This window comes from Crocodylus porosus, unplaced genomic scaffold (genome assembly GCF_001723895.1).
Source record: "Crocodylus porosus isolate Cpor-Errol unplaced genomic scaffold, CroPor_comp1, whole genome shotgun sequence".
NCBI lineage: Eukaryota > Metazoa > Chordata > Crocodylia > Crocodylidae > Crocodylus > Crocodylus porosus.
In genome coordinates, this window is record NW_017728927.1 from 294,572 (window position 1) to 319,729 (window position 25,158).

At 41.8% G+C, this 25,158-nt stretch overlaps 1 protein-coding gene across 1 annotated transcript in view; it reads right to left on the reverse strand.

Moving 5' to 3' along the window:
* Positions 1–25,158, reverse strand: part of LMTK2 (lemur tyrosine kinase 2) — an 81,796-nt gene that overhangs the window by 38,747 nt on the left and 17,891 nt on the right. The window contains exons 2-4 of the mRNA XM_019542099.1: positions 6,800–6,924; positions 5,553–5,697; positions 520–593 (exon numbers count right to left, since the gene is read on the reverse strand). Coding sequence (XP_019397644.1) covers positions 520–593; positions 5,553–5,697; positions 6,800–6,924 — 344 coding nt within the window. The remainder of the gene's footprint in view (positions 1–519; positions 594–5,552; positions 5,698–6,799; positions 6,925–25,158) is intronic.

Consider the following 25,158-nt stretch of genomic DNA (forward strand, 5'->3'; position numbering starts at 1 on the left):
AGTGAATCACACATAAAAATAAAAGTATCTCAATTACAACAAAGAAAAACAGGAACATGAGCATGTGACAAAATATGTTTTATGGATTTTTATTTTTTGGCAAAGAAATCAACACTTTCATAAATATGCTTCCACTGCTAAGAAATTGAGTATTCTGACTAGCAACATTAGTCTTCCATTATTTAAAAGTACATAAACTCTGTAAGATACAAAATTTGAGTTTTGATGCTTAATTTTTTTTTCAGAAGCTAAAATTGAACAATTTATGAGCTCTACTAAACTGAAGTTAGTGACTATTTAAGTGATAAGTTCTGTTAAACAGCACTGTAATTACATTAAAACAGTAATCAGATCTAACAAAGTGCAAGCCACAGCAATATAAATTTAATCTCAGTTGAAAATGTCCTTGTTGTGTTACTACTTTAAAACAGCATGATTTTACAGAACATGCAGGTCTTTACTTTAATCAGAAATAAAATCCAAATTGCAGAATTACAATATTAAAGAAGATCTTTTCACCTTTCCAAACCAGCCATTTCCAATTTCTTGGATATAGTTTAGACTCTGTCGTGCAACTTGAGACTTTGATCCCTCTGTTATACACACAACAACAAAAAAAAAACAAAACACAACACACATCAAGCCAGTCAAATGGCTAAAATTATCTATTGCAATTGAAAAAAATAATGCAAGATCTGACAATAATTTATTTCTAATCCTAACAACACCATCAATAATTACAGTATTTTACAGCAATGCAAAGCACACACATACTGGTAAACATACACAATGGAAGTATTAAGTTAAACAAAGCAAACCTTGTAACAAAATAAAACAAAAAAAGGAAGTCCAGGAGGGCACTACTTTAGTTTAGACTTCTAAATAGACTGGATTAGACACTGCTCTTAAATCTGAAAAACCTGTTCATCATAATAATAAATGTTATGAATCACATGTAAACCTTTTTTTTAAAAACATATTCAAATACAGTGCAGATGAAAAGGTAACAACTAGCTGGATTTGCCTCTTCCTGCTTCCAGCACATACACTTATATTACAAAGTACAGTAAAATATATTTAAAAATTTAGGTGCACAGCCTATCACAGCAGATTCATGACTTCCACAAGCCCTGACTTTTTTTCTTCTTTTTTTTTTTTTTTAAAGAAAAATTTGACAGAGGACTTGGTGTCTGCAGTACAGAATGGTGGTCTATTCAGTTTTAAAAGGTATACTCACTAAGAATGGGGAAGGACACCTCAGGAGAGAATAATTAACTGCAAAATCTGTATTTCTAAAGATGTTTCCATTTTTTAAGGTTGGAAAAAAACAAACAAAACAAAACACTTTTCATACCTGGAAATTTAACAGCTAGTGCTAGTCTCCCAATACTGGAGACATCACCAATGTATCTACTCCTAAGATTTCCCAGCTGCAGAAGAATATTGAATTAACTAGTCTTGTCAGTAAGGGTGCACCAATAAAGATTTTCTTGACTGATACCAACAGCTGATTATTATGCAGCCGTATCACCCAATACCAATCTGATAATCAATTTACAGGAATGCAGTCGGGCAGTGTGGAGAGCAGTGCCCTGCAGGTCAGTCTGTGGAGGGAGAGAGGCAGATCAAAACCCCTCCCCCGCAGTGAGGGAGGGAGTGGGGCAGAGGCTGAGGCTGGGGGCGCTGCTCAGCCAGGGCTGCTCAGCCATGGGGCTGGGGAGGGTAGTGGGACACAGCCACGGCCAGTTTGTCCAACGGATCAGTGTCCTGGCACTTGAATTAAAGCTCATCAACGGAGCTTCAGTTCAAGCACTGCTGCCACCATTTAAGCGCCAGGACACTGTTAAACAGAGTGGAGCCAAGTGCACATCGCTGTGGGGCTGGGGATATCTGCTCTGCTGCCTTTGCCCCAGGAGCCCCATGCCAGCCACACATTCCCTGCCCACCCAGCAGAAGCGGGGGACAACTTGCAACCCCACTACTGTGGGGCAGGCAGGGAGCATGCAATTGGTGCAGGTCTCCGAGAAAAAGGCAACAGAGCAGAGAACTCCATGAAGGGGAGGTCTGGGGAGCCTATAGCCACCCCAAAATTCAATTAGCACACACCTCTAGTAGCCACCCCTCCTAGCGCTGTCACTACCACCCACCTACCCCACGCAGCTGAGCCCACCCCACGCACAAATCTGAAGGGGCACATGCCCTCCCCATGCCTCCCCCAGGTAAGCGCAGAGCCTCTGTCCCCCCCAGCTCCCTATACGCCCTGGATGAGCCACGCCCTGCGGCACCATGCCACTCCCCACCCTGGGTCCGATTCACTATCCTGGCTGGGCTGCACATCCAGCCCCACTCCTTCCCTCACTGTAGGGGCCTCAATCTGCCCCACCCCGATGCCTCTTCCCTTCCACAGACTTACCTGCAGGACACTGCTCTCCGTACTGCCCGCTGCATTCCGGGCCACGTGCACAAGTGCAGTTGCACGCATGCACACATCATCCAGGGGCCCCAGCTAGAAGGCATATTATATTTATTGGTGACAATATCAGCTACACTGGCCAAAAAAAAAGCCAATAGCCAATAGTGTTAATTTTCCTTCACTGGCACCAATACACTAGTGCACCTCTACTTGTCAGTTTTCACTTCTTTTCAAAATCCTGTTCTGCTGTTGAGAAAAAATAAAAGCAGCAATAACAGCACCCCTCAACCTGTGCAGCTGAAAGTTGTGGGGGGTTCTTTTCCTAAGTTATTTGAGAGATGTAGATCAGCGATTCTTAACCAAGGTGCATGAGATCTTTAATGTTGCATAGCTGTGGGGTGCTATGCAACATTAGCACTGTTAGGTTTGCAAACATGATTCGCCAGATAAATCCGGAGATTTCAAATAGAAATTCATAGATTTAGTCTTTCTAAGTTATTTGCAATGGAAAAACTATTCTATTGCTTTCTGGTAGACAAAAAGAGTGAAAACTAAGAGCTGACATTTTCCAAGAAGTGTTTTGGCTCTAAAAAATACTGAGAACCACTGATGGTAGAGCCATCTTTTGCTGTGGCCAGGAGGCTGGAGAGATTCCTTCTCTCTTACAAAAAAAAGACTGGGAGATGGCACATGAGGTTCAGGTGTATAACCATTATTTCAAGTATAAGGTTCTTGAGGTTGGAGTATAAACAGTGCAGGCAAGTATGACAGGCTAGGCTCACAAGTAAGATCCAGAGAAAACCCCAATAAAAGAATCCCCAATTGGCCCCTCACTATGGTGGAGGTCTTCTTCAAACTCATTTTTGTGTCTATTAAATTTAGTCCTTTGACTACAAGGTCTTGGAAATATTTACCAGTCATCTACATGTGGAACACAGGAAGATGCATACAACCGATTCAAAAAGTGGAAGGGAATAAAAGATATACAATTTTGTGGGAAAGTAAGATTAAAGGCAGAGGAAAGAGAGCACAACATTAGGAAAGAGAGAACTGAAACTTTGTTTGGAAAAAAAATATATCACAAAAACACAGGAAAGAGAATTTAGAACATGCTGTCTTTTTTCCTACTACAAGAAATCAGAAGGGGAAGAAGAAATAACAGGTGGAATACAGCAAAGAAATAGGTCTCATTAAATGCTGTACAACAGATATTATTCACTGATAAATTAGTAAGTTGCACTAAATATGCTTAGTATTTTCTCTGCTTCTTGTTCACTCACTGTAGTAATATTTTTAAAGCTGTATTCTGGAAGTTATTAAAAATAGCATACAGACAGCTACTTATCCTTTTAAGTTTTAACTTCTTAAAGTTGTGTGAATTTGTGAGGATGGCAGCATAAGAATTTCATGTTTCTTCCTAGACTTAACCTAGTCAGATCAGTAGTGAGTGGCTATCTTTTTCAAGCACTGGACCCCTTAACGCAGCTGCAGAAGCATGCTTGTTTGTACAGATGTGAAGGAAATTGACTGTCAGACTTCAGTACATCCCAGGAATTGCATCACCAGATCCTAACAAACTGAGATTGGGGAACCATTGATCCATTGCATAGATGGTTATCCCAGCCTTCCTTCAACAGGTAGATTCCAGACATGATACATTAGGACAGCTCCCATGGAACTGCTCTGATTCATCACATCTCAGCTAAGAGATTCTCTAACCTGAGTCACAGTAAGATGAAATAATTATATCATGCGAAAAAGCCTTCAATACATGGAGATACCACATGAAAACAAATGGCCTTAATGACATACCACAACTTTTTTTTTCTTATGAAAATCTTCTTGTGCTCATGCAAGATAACCTGATGTTCCTAGTCAGTTTCTGAATCATTTCTACTCCACACAAAATGTGCAAGTATCTACTCTACTGTTGAACTGATGACCTGCAAAGTTGTATACAAGGCCTTTTTGATTGATTCATGTAAAAATATCTGAAATCACTAATATCTACAATTCACATTCAACTCCAAGATGGTCAACCATTTAAAAAGCACATTCTAGCCAACGTATTAAGTGCTTGGCAAAAGAAACCTGTCGTGATGTGGTCAAATACTCTATAACCACAGTATTTTAATAGAGTAACTGGTAACCTGAGTAAGACCATATTAATAAATAGCATAGGTATAAAATTGCACAGCAAACTGCATGTACAAATACAGGCACAGTGAAGTATAAGGGCCATTTACTCAGTGGTTTTCTTTCAAAAAAATAAATTACCAAGTTCTTTGGTTCTCCTATATGAACACTTGCATTTGATCAAACATATGAGAGATTATTTTGTGTTCAGAGTTATATGCATATGAAATCAATAATTCTCAAATATTATACAAATTGTATATTTAGTCTATAATATGGATGTTTTAATTAAATTAAAGGTACTGACTTTCTTTTATAGTTTCTGCTTTCCAACGCATAGTTTAAAAAATAATTCTCATCCCATTGGGGCGGGGGGGGGGCGGAAAAAAAATCAAGCTGATACCATCTCATATCAGTATTACATGTTTGTAGCAAGGGAAGCTTACAATGAGGATAACAATGTTGTAACAAACATGGTTTCAGCTCAAATTTCAGGCCCTAAAGTAATTCCCTAAGTGTGAGGCACGTTTTTCCATATAAAAATCAACAGCCAAAGTCCTATTAATTTCATTGGAAGAACATATAGCTCCATGGGACAGAACAATTAAAACAAATGCTGTATCTGTCCGAATTACATCTAGCGGCATGCATTTATTTTTCCACTCGTATTAGTAAAATATTTGCTATAGAGCATAATTTTCTGAATTATATAATTATGAAAGCACCTTTTTAAAACCCAGTGTTTCAGAAAATTTGGGGAAAGGAAGTAAGAATACATTTAATTTACTATCAAAAATAATTGTTCTAGTTTCATAAAGTTGTGCTGCAATAAAGGCATCCCCCTTATTTACAAAGAAATAGTTGCATGCAGTTTAGATAAACAGAGGAGTAATATCCAAAGTATTCAGTTATATCTCCATTAAACAGTAATTTCATATACTAGAAAGCAACCTTAATAGCTCTGGTCATCTTTGGTTTCATATTCAAAGTAGTCTCCCATTACCTGGAAGAGGCTGAAACTGGGACGGAGCTGGTAAAACAATATTCGGAACGGAAAGAGTGAAAACTTCTGCAGGAGATTGAACAGATGGAGTATCTTCCGCTGGGGGCGTAAAATCAATTTCATCCTCAAAATTATCTTCAAATTCCTGCAAGGGGAAAGATACTTATATAAAACAAAATGCAAGGAATCTTACTTTCTAAACTAGAAGGCCAAAGTATTACTTCTACACTTTCAGAGCTAAACACAAACTTGACTACCTTAATCCCAGGTGTCAAACACCTCATACAGTTTCCACTGTGGTATATTATAACTTAAGAAGTCTTTGTTTGTTTGGGTTTTTTAAGTTAAATTAATCTAATGTCTCTAAGAAAAAGAAAAATGTAAGATAAGGTACCGTGCGTTACTACTAAAATGCACTTCATTTAAAAAAAGACAGGCTTTCCGGAAAGGACCAGTATTTCCAAAAACAAACAGCAGCAATCACTCTATACTTTCCCATTCTTTACTTTTAATATAAGCTGTGTTACAAGGTTGAAGTATTTCTTGTTTGATGAGCAAAAATTACTTATCTTTCAATAAGATGCTGCCCTTGTAATAACATGATTGGGCTAAATTCTCAAAGTAGCTGAGTTTTGTTTGCAATGATAAAGTGACTCCAAGCTTTCAGAAGTTAAAGTTAGTTGTATTTGAATACTTACCAAAATTTCTCCACTAGATAAAAGAGTAGCGCTATGGTTAACCTATATAACCTTCGAACTGCTTACTGATTTAAGCTACCTTAAATCCTGTTATTACTTAAAATACCAATTAAAGAAACCCCAAATGGGCAATATGAAAAACCCTCATTTTATCAACAATTTTGAAAAGTTAAATAAAAAGTAAGATTACTAGCAAAGATACTTTACTCTATTACGTTAAAATACCTTGCGAAAACATACACGCTGAATTAAGCTGACCCCAGCTGACTTTCCTGCCCTTTAGACAGGGGACTTCACCCAATAATCTTGCAAGATCCCTTCCAGCCCTAACAGCTATGAAATCTATGAAGTTCTGTACTTATTCTCAGTCAGTGGTGCTCCCTAGCAGGTAAGTGTAGAAGCTGTTTGTTTCAGGAAAGAAAATACAGTGGTAAGAAAACTTTCTTAAACACTACCACCATGGAAAGATTCTCTGACTCACGTATGTGAGTTGCATGACAATGTAATGCACAAGATTATCTCTGAACCATTTTAAAATTCAGTGCTTACCTTGAAGTCTATCCCTGGATCTTTACAACAGGATACACAGTTCACAAGCAGTATTACCAGTACTACTAAAGTACATGCGGACAAAATCACAAAAGAGGAGGAAACTTCAGTTGCAACTGCTTCCCCTAGAAATTAATACAGGGGGCGTTAATCTTTTGAGCATTGTAAAGGTTTTCAAAAATACACATTGCCAACAACTATTTACTTTGTAAGACAGTTTGATCACTTTTGCTGATGATTCCTAGTCATGGCCAAATTATTAAGCTTCAGTTGGGGAAACAGAGGAGATGCTGGCAATTACTTTAAGACATTTACACAATGCTCACACATAGGAAGGGGCCAACATGATTAATTTCTACCAATGCTGGCAAATACATAACTGAAAAGTAGTGCACAGTCAGAACTGAAAACCTGTCCCAACAGCATCACAACAAAATTCTCATAAGCAATCCTTCCTACTTTCAGAGATTTAAAACAATTTTGACAATTACATAAGTAGATTCGCAATTCCTCTCCAGCAGAAATATTAATAAAAATATCTAAAAATACTGCCTGGAGTGGAGTTAGATTATCATTACTTGCAGAACCACAAATGTGCATGGTATTTTACCAAATAAAATAATTAATTCCTTGCCAGAAGAGCTCAGTTAAAATGAGAACAAGTTAGGATGCCAACACAATAACCAGGAGTGGGAATGGAAGCAGACGTGTGTGCAGTTAGCTGGGAGACCAAAGCATACATCTTAAAAATGAGAGTTTCTAGTTTTTTTTTAGTTAAATACAAACATAGATATTACATACTTACTCAAACTAGTTTACAAGACTCATTAAGGAGTAACCTTGTGAATGTACCACCAAGTCTGCAGCAAAGCAAAGGATAGCAGTAATGCTGAAAATGACTAAGGAGCAGGAAAAACTAAATGCAGGAGTCAGCAGCCTACAGCACTGATTTGATTTGTTGATTTGGATCACTGTCCTGATTCAATCTGGCCACATCCAAATCTGAAGATTTGATGCCAATTTGGAGAACAGACACAGCTTTAAATGTTTTTTCTATATACCTTAAGGTTCCAGGCATGGCTCATGAACGCTGCAACAGAAGTCCGCTGGAAGTACTTCCAGTCCACTTCCAGGTCCGCCAACAAGTGCATAGGGACCTCCCCTGCCCCACACCCCTCCAGCTCAGCAATCGGCAACAGAGGGACCCTAGGTGGCCCCCCCAAGACCCAGGAGGCACCAGTTACCGAGCTGGAGGTGGGGGTGCCCCATATGTTCCCTGGCAGACCCAGAAGTGATTCTGGTCCACTTCCAGATGTGCACTGAGGACCCCGCCGCGCCATGCATGTGTCCTTCCCCTGCCATGCAAGTATGGGGGCTGCATGCATGTGGCAGGGAGCACCAGCAATAGCGACTGCCCAGCAGCAGGGGCTGCATGCCTCACCACAATGTGCAGCACTGGCTGGAGCTGTGCCCCACCAGGCACTAGCACCTGTGCGAGGCACAAGCGCCCTGAGCACCCCTACCTGCTGCTGCTGCACTGCCACCACCTGCGGAGGATGCACACTATGGGAGGAGTGTGGGAGGGGCCCCAGACCCCTCCACGCTCTCTCACACCCACACACCAAAGCTCCACACTGCCATCACCTCCCTGGGCATGGGCTCCACAATGCCACTCCAACCCAGCTGCAGCTTCGCCCCCATCCCCCAGCACTTCCCTACCTGCTGCCGAGAGTGAGCAGGACACTGGGGAAGATGAGCAAGTCCCTGGCAGTGGCAGCCCCACCTGGATGCACCCTTCTGCCCACAAGGGTGGGAGCAACGTGCAATAGGGTATGTTTGGGGCATATGTACACATGGGCACCAAGGACTGGATGAAAGGGCCTGGTAGGATAGAACCAGACTGTAGGCCATATTTTTGCCCACCCTACTTTAAACTGACACCCTAACTTGCCTTGTGGTAGCTTGTTTGTGTAACCATACCCTAACATGGGCACTGCATTGCCACAGCAAGGTGAACCACAATGTAGTGGGAAATGGGTCTTCTCAGCTTCTTGAGCTGCCTGCACCAACCTCCACAGTGCTTTGGCTACTCTGCTGGCAATGTCTGAGCTAGCTAATTTAGAAGTGGGCAGGGAGCATATTTTTTGTTCTGAGACTATTTAATATACTGCTTAATAAATTGAGGTTCCTAGTACCACCATAGTACAAATATATTCTTGAGACACCAGTTATTACATGATTGACCAAATTCCTTATTGAGGGTCAAGCATTTGTTACAAGGAAACACTTTCACATGTAGCTCTTTGAGTTACAAACTGTAACACAGAAAGAGTATTTTGAGTGTTTCATCATAACCTAGTATTTTGCCTTGGTCCACAAAACGTAAGAATGACACAGAAAAACGTTTACTTATTCCTACAGATTTTAAAGTTAATTCACTTTACTTCACAACTCAAAATCATTTCTTCCAAAAATCATAGATGCATTTTAGGAAGACCAAACATTTTCTAGACATTAACAGCTTATGAAATATTATTAATGTAGCAATGATAAACACTGTTGAGAAGTTAAGAGACTTCTAGTTGGCACAACGCATTGTCTGCATAATGTTTCTAGCATGCTAATCTAAATAGATAATATGCACACTGCTATTGTGATTATTGTCCATTACTTAGGCACAAACCTAGAAGACCACACTCTTACTCAACTACTGCCTTTTTGTCAGTTATGAAGCCATGAGAAGAACTCCCTCATATAGCAAGTTAATTATATGCACTGAAATAGTCTTCTACATAATATCTGTACGTACTTTTAATTTGCAATAGTCAGGAGGTATACCAGCAATTTGGTCAATCTTTCTTGCTTTCCTGAATCAAATGTCCCTAATAAAAATGTATGTGGCACATGAAGTTACCCTCACCCTCATAACTCAACCTTTTTTTCTGATTTCTAAGAGCAACAATATCAAACCTTAACTTATAGTCAAGTTTACAGCCAACTACTATAGTGCTTCTCTGCCTTCTGGTCCCATGGCCCAGACGAGTGGTTCAGGGCCAGTCCACAGGCCAGCCCCCAGTGCATGGTCAGTCTGGAGATGCAATCCAGTGCGCCTGTCCAGGTGCACACATCAGCTTGACCCCACGTGCTAGACCTGATCACATGTTGATCAAACTGTATATGTCATGATCTAGTACCCAGAGCCACACATCTAGCCTGTGGAGCTTTCCATGGCTCCAGATATTTGGCAGGCAACTCCCCCACTGCCAAATTTCTAGATCTATGGGATGCCCCAGGGGCTGGATGACATGGCCTCAAAGACCAGAGGTTAAACACCACTGCACTAATACCTACATTTTGAGAAACACTTTCTAGAGTGTATGTCATACTTTTATGCATGTTTACATTGTACCTTAGGCCTTCCCACCTGCTTTCTGTACATGAATCTATTTCCTCTGGGATGTTGGAAAGCTTTTCGTAGCTCATAAGTATTTGCCTTTTTTTTTTCTCTCTCTCTCTCCCTCACACACACACACACACTATATACCTTTTTCCTGATAAAACGAGAACAAAAATTATGCTGCTGGATCAGATTCATGAGTCCACTCAGAGCAAAAGGTGAACAAAATGCTAGTTTAACTGGTAAGCTACCTCACCAGAACAGCACCAAGTGCACATAAATCCAGTCTTCTCTATGTTGAGAATAACCAATGACAGAAAAATGGACTCAACCCACAAAGCCAAGGAGACTTCAGACATTTGGATGGCATGGAGTTTCATCCATGCCCATGCCTCTGCTGGGGCCAGGCAGTAAGACGCTACACTGCACCACAGCCAAGGAGAAACAATGGGATAAAAAAGCAGCAGTAGTGGCTAGGTTGGAACATTAGCTCATCTCAGACCTGACTTGGAAACATCACTGACTACGGCTGTAGAGTATAAGCAATTAGATGTTAAATCCATTTCAGCTGGAAGAATTATGGTTTAATGCAGGGTGGATTGACTGACTGATATAAAGTCTATTTAAATCAACAAGCAAAAAGCCTGATTTAACTCACTCATTTCTATTAACTTTCCCATTGTATTTTGCTTTGGGGTTTTTTAAAGGCATATTTTCACTGGTTGCTATGACAATTAAAACATGTTAATTTACAAATAGTTTTTCTTGTACATTTGCTATATGTTTCCATGCTACTCCTTAAACTGCTCCCTCTCCCTCTTCCATAAGACTCCTTCTTCCTGTGACATAACGCACCACACTCTTCACCCCCCCTTCCTCCCAAAAACCAAAACCCTCCCACCTAACAACTGACTATTTCTGCTATTGCAACCCCTTGGCCATGAGTGCTACAGTATTTTAGTTTAGAGAGACAAATAAAGCACCTGAGAAGTCAGTGTCTGCATCTCTGAACATCTGCAAAAGGACTAATGAAATAAACTGCATTAAATATTCAAGCAAAACATGTTTGCTGGTGAATCCTTAAAGCCAAACTACTGAAATAGTGAAAGCCTCTGACTAAGCACCTTGGGTTTGTTACTTTGCTACATCAGCAGTAGACTCCTCTACAGGTGCAAAGAACATTTTCTTAACTTCAGTTTAATCAACTGGTTCAGTTCAGTGACTAATTCATTCAAAACTGAGTAACTGATTTAACGCTGCAAAAGCAGGAACTCTTGCTTTCTTCCCCATTTATGAACCTACAATGAAAATGCGAGGGCATGAGATCTACTTATTCTAAAATTTTAGAAGACTTGATGATTGGAAACAGTTTACATCTTTTCATTAGCTACAAATGCTTCCATTCTTAAATAATCAGTTACACAAAGTTTTATTCAACAATATGTTGTGTTTATTTTAAAAGTAATTTGAGCTTCCTTTCACTGGAGAAGTAAAAAAACCTAGTAAACAAATGCAACATTCCTGCTTTATAATGTAAAATGTACACAATAGTATACAATTATTCAAACCGTTAATCTTTTATTGCTTAAGTATCAAATTTAGTATAAAGGTTATACTTTATCTTTGGCTAAGTATAGACATTTGGGGGCATTAGGGGAAGGTTAAATTGACTGAAAATGCATGCCAGGTATCAGGTAAGCCACGATAGGAGGAGGCTAGCTGGGAGATTGGGAGTCCAGCAGACTGGAGGGGATCGGGGCCCACCAGGGGATGGGGAGCCAGGCACGACCCATGGGTGGGGTGGGAAGCCAGGCACAACCCGTAGGTGGGGTGGGGTGACAGGCATGACATGCAAGGGATAAAGGGTGGGGTGGGGTGGGGTGGGGTCCACTCCCCCAGCAAACCTTTACCCCTATCCATCCCACCCGGACTTACTTGCTTGGTTCTATCAGCAGTGAACGCTGATAAAAGCAGCTGCACCCAGAGCAGTTTGTGGGATGGGGATTGAGAGGTGCTGGCTGAGGGGGCAGGGGGGGCAGCAAAAATTAGACAGTGCAGGGGAAGGGGAAGAGGGGGGAGTTAAAAGAGCAGCTCAGGGCTGCAGCCACTGGCTAGTAAGACTAGTAGAGGGGGGGAAAAAGCAGGGGGAAGGAGCAGATCAAGGCCCCCAGGGAGAGGGATGGAGTGGGGCTTGGCTGAGGCAGGCGCTGCTCAGCTGGGCCAGGTGGACAGAGGGGGCAGCTCCCACCACTGCACACACCCCAGGAGGCATGGGGGGGGAAATGCATGTCCCTGGATCTGTGAGGGGGGGTGGGGGTGGGGGCTGTAGGGTTAGGGTGTATGGCAGTGGTGCTGGGAGGGGGCGCTACGGCAGATTTTGGGGCCCCTCTTCCAGCACCACTCTCCTCCTGGCCCCTGCCCGCCTTGACCACAGCGGTGTTGCTGGGAGCAGGGGCTGGGGGGGCAGCCCCCTCCCAAACCCTGACTCCCAGCACCACTACCACCCACCCCAAGCACAGCCCAGCCTGGCCCGGCCCAGTCCCCACCAGAAAGAGCCCGGCACCAGCTCTGGCCCCAGCCAACAGCAGCATCTTGTTCCAGCCCATGCAGATCTGGGGCCACATGCTTCCCCCTCCCCCCCCCCCCGTGCCCTCCCAGGGTGCGTGCAGGGTGGGAGCTGCCCCCACCCCAGACAATTTAATAGATTTCATAGACATTAGGACTGGAAGGGACCTCGGAAGATCATCAAGTCCAGCCCCCTGCCCCAAGGGTAGGAAGTCAGCTAGAGTCAAAGGATCTCAGCGAGACAAGCATCCAAACGTCTCTTAAAAGAGCCCAGAGTAGGTGCTTGCACCACCTCTGGCCTTGGGGACTCAGATGGTAAAGAAGTTTTTCCTTAATTCCAGCCTAAAATATACTTGGACGAGTTTGTGACCGCTGGACTTAGTCATCGCTTGGGGTGTCCTGGTGAAGAGGCGTTCCCCCAGAACCTGATGCACACCCCAATGTACTTATAGGCTGCCATCACGTCACTCCTGAGCCTGTCCTTTCCAGGCTGAAGAGTCCCATGGCTCTCAGCCTCTCTTCATCAGGCCTATTCTCTTGTCCTCTGATCATGCACATGGCTCTTCTCTGGACACTCTCAAGCTTCTCCACATTCTTCTTGAATTGTGGAGTCCAGACTCGGATACAGTACTCCAGCAGCAGGCTCACCAAGGCTGAGTAAAGTGGGAGGATGACATCCTGAGATTTACTAAAGAAGTATCTATGGATACAAGCCAGAGTTTGGTTTGCTTTACCAGCTGCAACATCGCATTGATGGTTCATGTTCATCTTGTGGTCAATTATGACCCCCAAGTCTTTCGGCCATGGTGCTAGCAAGCGTAGCACTGCCAAGCCCATAAGCGTGCTGCAGGATTTTTTTCTGTCCTGTGCTCCACCCTAGCTGAGCAGCACTTGTCCCTGCCCCACTTCCTCCCTCCCCACGGGGCCTCGATCCACCCCTTCCCCCATACCAGACTAACAAGCCCAACACTGGTGTCCAAGCTGTCCAGGTACATACTGGAATCAGATAGGTATCGGCTGATACAGCTCCTCAAAAAATCAGCCACTGGTAGCGGTCAAAAAAATTCCCATCAGTGCACCCCTAATAGAGAGCATTTAACAATAAGTTATGATTCTAGTTCACTTAAAACTTTTTTTTTTGGCAATGGAGGCCTGCAAAAATGGATTCTTGTTTTTCCTTTGTGCATCCAAGTTGCATGTACAGTCAGCACCCATTAAATATCTGATACCATAGGTTCTGAACAGTTTTTTTTTTTTTAGCACCTCTGAATATAAAATGTAGTCCCTTCACAAGAAGCCTGAGCAAAAAACCCACAGGTAACCATCCAGTGTGCATCCAGGAAGCCAAATGCCATTGATACAGGCACTGGGCATAAGTGAAGAATGTTTGATGATAAAACTTTGCTGGCATAACCATAAGATGCCTTCATGCATTTCACTACTCCCAACATTTGTACAATATTGCTTTTGAAAGACAACTTACAAAAAACTTTATAAAGGCTCCAATTCTCAGATCTGTCTGATTTTGTTTTGAGGCTGTAAGTAGACTCTTCCACGCATGAGGTAATTTGCCAATTTTAGAAACTAAGCAAACAAAGGTGTTCTCTCATCTCTACAGTGTATTGAGTATCTAATTCCAATAGCAAGGCAAGATACTTCCAAATGCAACAATTAACATGGTGTTCATGTATTAAAACAAAAACTGAACCAGAACAAAACACTTACACTACACACAATTCTCAGCTTAGAAAGACTGTACAAAAAAGCAAGCTACCTGCAACTGTCCTGCCACTCAGTGCACTAACGGAAGGTGATAAAGGCGATATAAAAAAATGATATATAAAAAGGAACTGTTCAGTTTGTGTAGGCTGCAGGAAGAGCTCCAATTTTAAGACTCAGTACTTTCCTACTGTTTGCTCTATGTTGCAATAAACCCACTATATGTACTGTGGAAATCCTGTGGAATTTCCACAGTATGAACCCACTATATGAACTGTGGAAATTTCCAACAGCAGGTTAGAGAGAGACTTCAATGGGATGATTTAATCAAGGGTGACCTTGCCCTGAGCAGGGCCTGGACTAGAGGTCTTCAAGAGGTTTCTTCCAGCCCTACTTTCCCATGATCTCTCTTTTGAGAGCAGGTACATACACATGGCAGTTTTATGCTAGCAACTACACCTATTTCTAGCACATGGCAATGGTAGTAGAACTGATCAAGTCAAAAAACTGTTTCTATAAGCCACTGACATGCCAAGCAAAATAAGAAGCAATGCAGTAACTTCTGGAATGCTATCAGAGCACAAAAGTGTAATCTTGCTATGATCCTAGGAGTGCCAACTGAATAGGCAATGAGCAGAGTCAGAACCTCACGGGAAATGTATTCTCATTTGTTTATAAGCAAACTCAGCTAGTATTAACCATGACAATGAGCACGTAAGCCAGAGCCCCAATGTGTGGAAGCATGGAAGTGAGCAGTATTATCTGCCCAAGCCAGGATGCAACACTTCTGTGATACCGGACAAAGTCATGGCCAAAGCAGACCCTAAATCATATATGCCATTCATTTTCAGTGGTGTTGCTGTTAGTTCAATGGTTATTCATTATTTTTCAACTTTAATACTTGATACTTCCTGTTACTATCTAACTTAGATACAGCTTTCAACAACTTACTATTTGAACAGCCTGTGTTAACAACTAGTTAGGTATTAGTGAGAGAAAGTGTTTGAAGTGTGAAATCTTGTCATAGCTAAACTATAAATACACAATAGCTTTGGGGTATAAATGTTAGTTCCAAAATGGAAAGACTTTCGTGAGAAACATTTGCTGTCATGTTAACATCTGATTTTAAATGGAGAAACATTATGGCTCATGCAAAAATCAGATTCTTGGATCACTGACTTCAGGACTAGGACAGTACCAACCCTCATTTGTTCTATAGTCTTTGAACATATTTTAGATACTACTGTATTTTAAGCAGAGATCCAATATACATGGTCACAATGGTGCCAGTTCTGATATTACTTCTCTCAAGTCCCTGAGTTCTGAATGCATACAGATAACAAGACAGAACTTTAAAACAGAGCCTGTTGAAAATAATTTCAATACATGATCCATGGGACTGAAGGGAAGGAAATTAAAACAGAATATTCATTCAGTAGACATGCCTAGCTTAAGGATATGGATGCTCTGAAACTCATTTAATTAATTATTCTATTTGTCATCCTGCATTTTTCCTTTTGTACTCCATTCAGCAGCTATGAGCCAGAAAGGATGTCATTTTACTATTACACCTTAAACAGCTATTTCTGCAGCTGTACCAGTGATTAGCTGTGCAGCACTATAATATCAGCCCTTAAAATCGCTGGGCTTAATTAACAATTATCCATTAGGACTGCTAATCCAAAAGTACCAATCACCTTCAACTGAGATATGGCCACCGAGCAACAAGCAAAGGTTAGTATGAACTTGCAAAGGAATGTAACCCATAGTTCAAACTTAAAAAAGGAGAGAATTTCAGACAGGACGCACTTTAGGCAGCTTCAGTCAGCTCTTACTAGTCCTGCACTGTAAACATGTATTAACAACAACATCAAGTAGCTGCACAACCAATTTCTCTACCACCTTCTGCTGACTTTGTAAGTTCAGCACAATGTTAGCAATTTCTTGAAGTCAAAGACAACATATTTTTGATGACAAGCTAATGCAAGCAACAACTAGAAATGTTTCATTATTCAATACTACCTAAAAAGGAACAGAGATATAACCAAGTAGAGTTTTAGTTCTCACTAAGACCAAACTGTCAGGCTTTTTAATTCCTGCCACAATTCAAAGGAAAGTCAAGTGTCTTAAAGAAAAATATGTACATTAAAAGCAATATTTTGGAACAAACAGCTGTTCATAATTTTCATTAATGGATACGAGTTCCAGGTTCAAAGAGTTCCTAAATCATTTCATTTTAAGAGTAAAATTGCACAACTAAACACAGAAGTGCCCTTCTGTATTAGCTTTAGAAGTATATGTTTAAACAAAAAGATTGTTTCACTTCATCGAGTTGATCTTCTATTTTTCCTTTTACTGTAGAGTAAGTTAATCGCTAGTCTTCAAGAAAGAACTTGTAAAACCAGAAATTATAGCTGTCCAAATTATCTGCTTGCTTTTTGTACTGAAGGTTTGTAGTGTACATTAATATTGGCCCTTTCAGCATGTGGTTTACAGAGCAAAATGAACTCTTCCCTGCTTAGTTCTGAGTTGCCTTTATACATGACCTCAACAAGACTCTCGAACAACTCTCATGTCCAACTGCATAGCAACGGGACCTGTTTGAGCAGTAGCTGGCAAAAGGGCGTGTGACTTCCAGCCAAATGCTCTAGACAAGAGCTGAAATATTCCACTTACCCTTCATTCAATGGGTCTCTTAACTCATGCTCACCTTCAGAGTTGAGGGATGAGAGAAGACCAGAGACAACAGTTTTGGAAAACAACCAGCCCTTTCTCTTTCATGATGACAGGGTCTATTCTCCCTAAATAGAACTCGCAGTGGAGGAAGGTAGCGGTGTTTTCCCTGAAAGTGTTTTAGTCACTGCCTGACTGGAAAAGCTAGTCTCCCATCCCTCCTCCCACCTCCACACTCCCCCACAAAAATAACAGTATCCACTTCAGAGGCAAGATCAAGAAAAGTAATTCACGGAGGCATGCAATTTCACAAATCTGAGTTAAATGCATTTATATTTTGTGGGCACATGCTCTTAAAATTATAGCTTTTCCAGATAGGTGAATCTTAACACATGCAAGAACAGAAACATTGCCTAGTTCATTTTGTGGCTTAAACAATCTTTGGCAGAGATATTCAGTCTTTCCATTTTTCCTTACAAAGGCCAAACAAAGTGTGTTTAAAATACCTAAACATATCAGTTCTATGTATTTTGGCCTAATTCTACCAATTTCTAATTCTGCCTCAGTAAGTACCTTAATCAAGAAGTACTTCCACTGACACCAGTAGAGCTAATTACACAGTATGACAGACACCCCTCAATTTGAGTAAGGCTGAAAGTTTAGAATGGGATCTTAGATGTCCACAGTATACCACTGATTAACATAGTTTCACATTTGATAATGCTATATGAATTAACTGTTTGTGTACAAAATATTTTGAATTATGTAAAATATTCAATGTAAGGTTTTCAAAAATGCTAGGAAATGCTATTACCTTATTTTAAGGTACCTTTTTATTCTTACCCCTGATAAATCATGAAAATAGCTTTCATTTAAAACTAAAGAAAGAAATGACTAAATACCCAAGGGTTGGGTATTACAAAACATTTAAGCTGAATATCACTGCCACATCATGTACCATACAATCTCTCCAGTGGTCTGGTTCAAATACCCTTATGGTTGCCCAGCTGACCATTTAAAAATCACACCATTGATTTAACCTGGGTATGATGTCCCCCAAAAGCTAGTCTACTGCTTAAATGTTTGCCAGTATAATAATATTGGTTAAGGGTATCACCGAGGCAACATACTGGCAAAAGCCCTCATGCAGACAGACCTATATAGACATGGTATACCTGTAATTTTGCTAATATAGCTTATTTTACTGGACACATTAAGCTAAGCTATTCACCAGGTACAGGCTCCATATACACCAGGAAGGTGGGCCACTAACTACAGCTATTCTGACCTAGGTTTTCTATTGTGGAGCAGACAGCCTATGTCTACAAGACAGTGCTAGTATCTCTGCAGATGCTCAGTTTCCACAACTGCACTTGGCTGAAAACCAGCAAAAGCTTTGTAAAACTGATCTAAAATAGGGACAGGCACTGAAAGGGGAGAGGCACGACAGGCAGTGGAACGTGTACGATAGGGGAAAACTCTCATCCTCAAAGCATCCAAAAGTGCTCTGAGGCTTGAGAGTGAACACAGAAACTGCACTTATTCCTTTACAATAGCCAGAGTTCACAGGATGAGAGCAAGCTTCAAATCTCAGATACCTAATAGCTAGAGGCAGAAATAGTGGATCAAGCCCATGAGCAAGTGGATCAAGCCTGTGAGCAAGGTTCAGGGACAAAAACCTAATAGGACTGCCTCTTCCAGGAATTACAGGAAGAGGAGTCAAGGAAGGAAGAGTTGGCTTCTTAACTAAGAGTGTCAGGAAGAGTATTTATATTCCAGCTTTTGATCCCATCTATGATTAGTACACTTAGTTCTCAAGTGAGCAGATGTCAGAGAGAAAAAAAAAAAAGAGAGAAAAAAACATAGGAAGGAGAAAATCCAATGCAGGACAAAAAAGAGAAGAGGCAAGATGAACCCAAGTAAGACAGACCCTATCACATTCCATTCAGAAGAAAATAAACCTATTACATAGAGTAGATTTGTGAACTCAAGAGCATTCTGAACTTCCCAAATGGCCTCTATTGTAAAAGAATCTCACCTCCACTTGCAGCTGCCTAGAAAACTGCACCTCATTCTATCAAACACAGATGTGGTCACAGAGATCAAGAAGCTGCATTATTTCACGTCATAACTAGGAATGAAATCATATCCTTAAAGAACTACAACTAGTAAAAAAACAGCAATCCAATTCAGGTGGTTACATACACATCACTCCCGTGCTTTGTTCTCTGCATAATTAAAAGATGGTCTGTCTTAATATTCAAAGCCCAACACAAAATTGGCACAAGTTACAGAAAAGATTATATCCCATTTAATAACCATAACTATCCCAAACATCCACATCCCATTGGAATAGCAGAACTGTCAGTGAATAAGGGCAGCTCCTGAGTACCACACATCTTTTGCTGAAGACTATATTACTCATCCCTGGAAGAAAACAACCCACATATACTTCTGAATGCAGATGGAGTGTATGCAAAGTCCACCTTTTTACTGCACTTCCCATAACAGCTAATCACACATTAAGGATGGGGGTGAATATATCTAGATACGCACGCACACATGCACGCCCCTATCTATCTAAGTCTAGATCTAGATCTCTCTCTCTCTGTATACGTATATATACTCCCCCAGTCCCTGCTCCCTCCCTCACCACTGGGGCCTTGATCTGCACCCTCCCTCCCCTCCCCACCCGGCCAACAGCAGTGAGGCAGGCCCTGGATAGGTGGGGTGGGGTGCAAGACAGAGCCACAAGCAGCTCATCCACGGGGCACAGGGAGGGGGTGTGGGCATGCAGCCCAGAAGGCATGTGCCCCTGGATCTGCACACAGGGTAAGGCTGTGCTCAGGCCAGGTGGCAGTGATGCTGGGAATGGGGCTATGGGGGAAGGGGCCTGCAGCCACCCAAAAATTTGCTGTAACCCCCCCTGAGTCCCCCTCCCAGTGCTGCCACAACCCCAACCTGACCTGCATGCAGATCTGGTGGCACACACCACCCGTGCCCTCCTGGGCTGCATGCCCCCACCCCATGCCACCTGGATGAGCCACTGACAGCTCTGCCCCACACCCCACCCTGCCCCAGCTGTGCAGCACCTGCCCCACCGCCTCCCTCACCACAGGGGCCTTGATCTCCCCTCCCCCGCATTAGAAACAAGAAAAAAATATAAAGGGGTATATGTGCTGAAACTCCAAGACAGAGGGGGTACACTTGTTTAAAAAGGTTGAAAACCCCTGATCTAACCCATATTTCCTTAGCTTGCTCACAAGAATGTTGTAGGAGACCGTGTCAAAAGCCCTGCTCAAGTCAAGGTATATCACATCCGCTACTCTTCCCACATCCACAGAACCAGTCATCTCAACATAGAAGGAAGTCAATCAGGTTGGTCAGACATGACTTGCCCTTGGTGAATCCACGCTGACTGTTCCTAATCACCTTCTCCTCCAAGTGCTTAGAAATGGATTTCTTGAGGATCTGCTCCATTATTTTTCCAGGGACTGAGGTGAAGCTGATCAGTCTGTAGTTCCCTGGATCTTCCTTTTTCCCCTTTCTTAAGTATGAGCACCATGTTTGCCCTTTTCCAATCACCCAGGACCTCTCCTGATCACCATTTGCTTTCAAAAATGATGGCCAGCGGCTCTGCAATCACATTAGCTAACTTCCTCAGCATCCTCTGGTGCATCCCATCTTGGCCCCAGCTTTTCTAAATAGTCCCTAACCTGTTCTTTTGCCACTGTTGGCTTCTCACCTCCTCCCCAAACTGTGCTGCCCAGTGCAGAAGTCAGGGAGCTGACCTTGCCTGTGAAGACAGAGATGAAAAAGGCATTGAGCACTTTTGCCTTTTCTGCATCCTCTGTTACTCAGTAAGGGACACACACTTTCCCTGATCTCCGACATACTTGTAGTAACCATTCTTGTTACCCTTCACATGCCTTGATAGCTGTAACTCCAACTGCATTTTGGCCTTTGTGACTTCATCTCTGTATGCCCAAGCAATTCTCTTGCACCCGGTCATTTGTTCAAATTTCCACTCCCTATAAGCTTCCTTTTTGTATTTACCTCACTGAAGAACTCTCTGATAAGCCAAGCTAGTCTTCTGCCATACTTACTAGTCTTCCTGTGTATCAGGATGGTTCATTCCTTTGCCCTCAGTAAGGCTTCTTTAAAGTACAGCCAGCTCTCCTGGACTCCTTTCCCCCCTTAGACTGGCCTCCCACGGGATGATGCCAATGAGTTCCCTAAGTGAGTCAAAGTCTGCTTTTCTAAGTCCAGGGTCCTTACTCTGCTACTCTCCACCCTTCTTTTCCTCAGGATCCTGAACTCAATCATCTCATGGCTGCTGCTGCCCAAGTTGCCATCCACTATACTACTTTCCCCACCAGTTCCTCCCTGTTTGTGATCAGCAAGTTAAGAGTTGGCCCCTAGTTGGCCTCTCCAACACCTGCACAAGGAAGTTGTCCTCAACACTCTCCAAAAACTTCCTGGATTGCCTGTACACCACTGTATTGCCCTCCCAGCAGATGTCAGGGTGATTCAAGTCACGAGAACCAGGGCCTGTGATTGGGAAGCTTATACCAGCTCTTTGAAAAAAGCCTTATCCACCTCATCCTCCTAGTCTGGGGGTCTATAGCAGACCCCCCACCACAACATCATCACCCTTGTTGCTCTCCCCTCTGATCCCAACTCAGAGACTTTCAACAGGCCTGTCTCCAGCTTCATATATATATATATATATATGAAGCTGGAGACAGGCCAGATATGAATTATAAATAATATATAATATGAAACACATATTTCTTACACATCTCTCTCTCAAATATGCCAATTGAGAAAATTCTACCTTGTTTATGTTTTGTAAAAAAAATATTTGTGGAGACCTGTTCTCAGGTCTTCAGACACTATAATGATTACAATCACTGTTTGATACTATGCACATAATCTTGTTAAACATAAGCATCCTTTTGCAGATTTGATCAGCTCTTAATAGTATGAAATCTGACATAAGGAGCAAATTTGACAGCATTATGAAGGAGGTTGATTTTGAACATAAGTCTTCAGGGTGGTAAAAGTTAAATAAATTTAGTGTGCTATAATCTATTTGTGAAACATTAAGTCATCATAACTAAAGATTATTTTCCCAACCCATTTACTTTTCTCCCACACAGTGTAAAAGCTGTACAAGAAATCTGAAGTTTACAACTACTAATGTCCCTTTGGCTCCAAGCACAACTAACCTTGCTGCTTCATTCTATGGATTTGTCCATGATGAAAAGATACGGTGCATATAGTAAGCAGCTGATATCTAGTCATCTTCCCTCACCACTTCTGCACACAAGACTCCAGCAGCAGTCACTGTAGCTATCAAACAATAACCATACATGTCACCAGTCAGCTTTTTACCCTCACTGCCAAAACTCAGTCAATCTTAGCCAATTTACTTACTTTTGGTTGATACTGTCTTTAAGGACTCCTTCAATTTTTATAAGCGACTCTGAACAATGTGGAGGGCAAAGCCTTCCTTCATTTTATTCCCTTTCCCGTCTTCTTTTAAAAAAGATATTCCTAGCTCCATAGTTGAGAAGAACCTCAAGAAGGCCAGCTGACCATAAAGCAATTCATTAATGCCTCTCCCTCTCTGCAAACAACTTAAAACAATAGCTCTAAAAGATGTAAGATCATTCATCTCAAACCAGGCCCCAGGAACTCTGCAATTCCATGGAGCACTTTTAACACAAAATTCAGCTTCAGTAGTCAAGTGGCCAATTTTTTTTTTTTTTTAAATTTGCCTGGAACTGTTCCCTTCTCCCTAGCTTTCCCCTCAAAGAGAAGCTGATTAGGCTACACTCTATGCTTTCTGCATTGTTCTCGGAACACAACAACAGGACAGTTACACCCATACTTTTCTTTCCACTTCCTTCTTTAATAGACACAGAACAAGACAGACCAGAATGTTTGTCAACTACCAAGATACTTCAAAGGAACTGCAGCTGGCAGAAGATTCTGGAGTAAAGGTACAGCCAATAAAACAGCAAAGGCAATCCAGCTCTTTGAAAAGCATCAATCAATTATAAAAATCCACTGAATTTCCTGCAAAGGAAAGCTTTTGTTTACAAACTCATAAAGCTATTTAATTAACTGCAGTCCTATAAATAGGAATGTCCCCCAAGCATCATACACTGCTCCTGCAAACAGTGTAACAGGGAACACTGACTGCACCTTTGTTTCAAAGGTCATCTGTGCTGTGTAGGAGCCTGCTTCTATCAGTCAAGTCAAACCAATTTCTCATTCTAATAATTTCATAGTTTCATAGTTGTTGGGGGCTGGAAGGGACCTTAACAGACCACTGAGTCCAACTCCCCTGCACTTGGGGAGTGGACAATTCATCCACCTTAAAATCATAATGGGATCCAAGATGCTCATAAACCAAGTTCATTATAGCCACTACTTCCCAATATACATCACTACATGATGTAGAAGGCACTTCTTCTAAATAGCTTTAATGTTTGTCCAGTATGACAAATCCCTATAGGGGCTGCTTGTTTCGTTCTCCACTAACCAACCATTTTACAGGATGAATCTCTCTGAACCTTTCTAACAACTGACTTTTGCTGCATGGTCAGTATGGTCACACTGTTATGTACACTGCTAAAGCCTGAGCTGCGACAGGACAGGAGCACATAGCAGACTTGGACTAGAATCCAGTCTACTGCATACCAAGACATTTTGACATGTTGCTCCATTCACTGGGAAGCTTTCCCAGCAACGAAGATGTCAGTGAAACAGAAAAAGGTACTTCTCAAACACTTGGCTGAACTTCCCACCAGCAACATATCAGTATCTCCACTTTCAGCAAACTTAATTGACTTTTATATGACCAAGTTTTGAATAATTTGTTGGATATCAGAGAAGGACAGAAACCACTCCATGCTGGACTGTCCTCTGCTCTACCACAGACTTCCCTAGCCACTGGCTTCCTACAAATACTCATTCCCAGAACATAGCATAGGTCCCTCCCAATGGTGCAGATTACAAACAGAAATGGAGCGGCCGAGCAGCACAGGTACCCAGCACCCCCAGTGTGGAAAGCGTAAGAGCTACTGAAAAAACACCAAATGCTTGCTTTAAACAAATCAGTTTATGATCAAAAAATAGAATGCAGTATCCCATTCAATGATATTTTCTATACATAATTTTTATTTATTCAACCGAACTGAACATAGCACCTTGTGCTTGGCTTATTCAGATAGATAAGACTACTGCTATGTCCTATGTAGTCTTGTAGTACAGGGGTTTGCACCCAGTCTTCCATACAGAGAATAAAGCTTGTTACTAGCACTAAACAAGTCAGGTTTTGAGTCCCTAGTTTTGCAAGATGTATTGCATAACCCAGACAGCAAATTTAAATTATATATAAAAAAAAAAAAAAAAAAACCGACACACAAAGCACTGATACTTAGAAAACGAGTCATAAAGGTATTCAGGAAAAGTACTCTGCTTTTGAGCTACACCGTGGGGGGAAGAAAAGTGCTGCATTCCAAGACAGAAGAAAATGGAGGAGAAAAATCCAAACCTGAATTTGCCAAGCAGAAATCATACAGCTGGTTAGCAAACCTGCATGCTGGACAAATTAATCCCAGCATCTCTGCCTGTGTGCTGCATCCCTTTCTCTCACCCTCAGACCATATTGTTTTATTCTAAGTAAAAGGTCACTGGGGTTAAAGACCAGATCTTACTAAGTGTGTGGATAGGACTAGGAAAATGGGATCCCAGTCTCATGCTGGGGCCTAAAAGCATTAAGTAACACAAGAAACAGGAAAATAACCGTACACAGAACTGACAGCCCTGCACCACCCATGGTGGCTAGCAGGACTCCACATAAAAAAAATTGCAACCTAGAGACAAGTGAAGTACGGTACAAGACACGTCAGAGACAAAGCATGAGGAAGCCAAGGGGAGGCTGCAAATGGGTCAGCCAGGCCGGCGGGGGAAGTCCGCTCTCAACTACGCA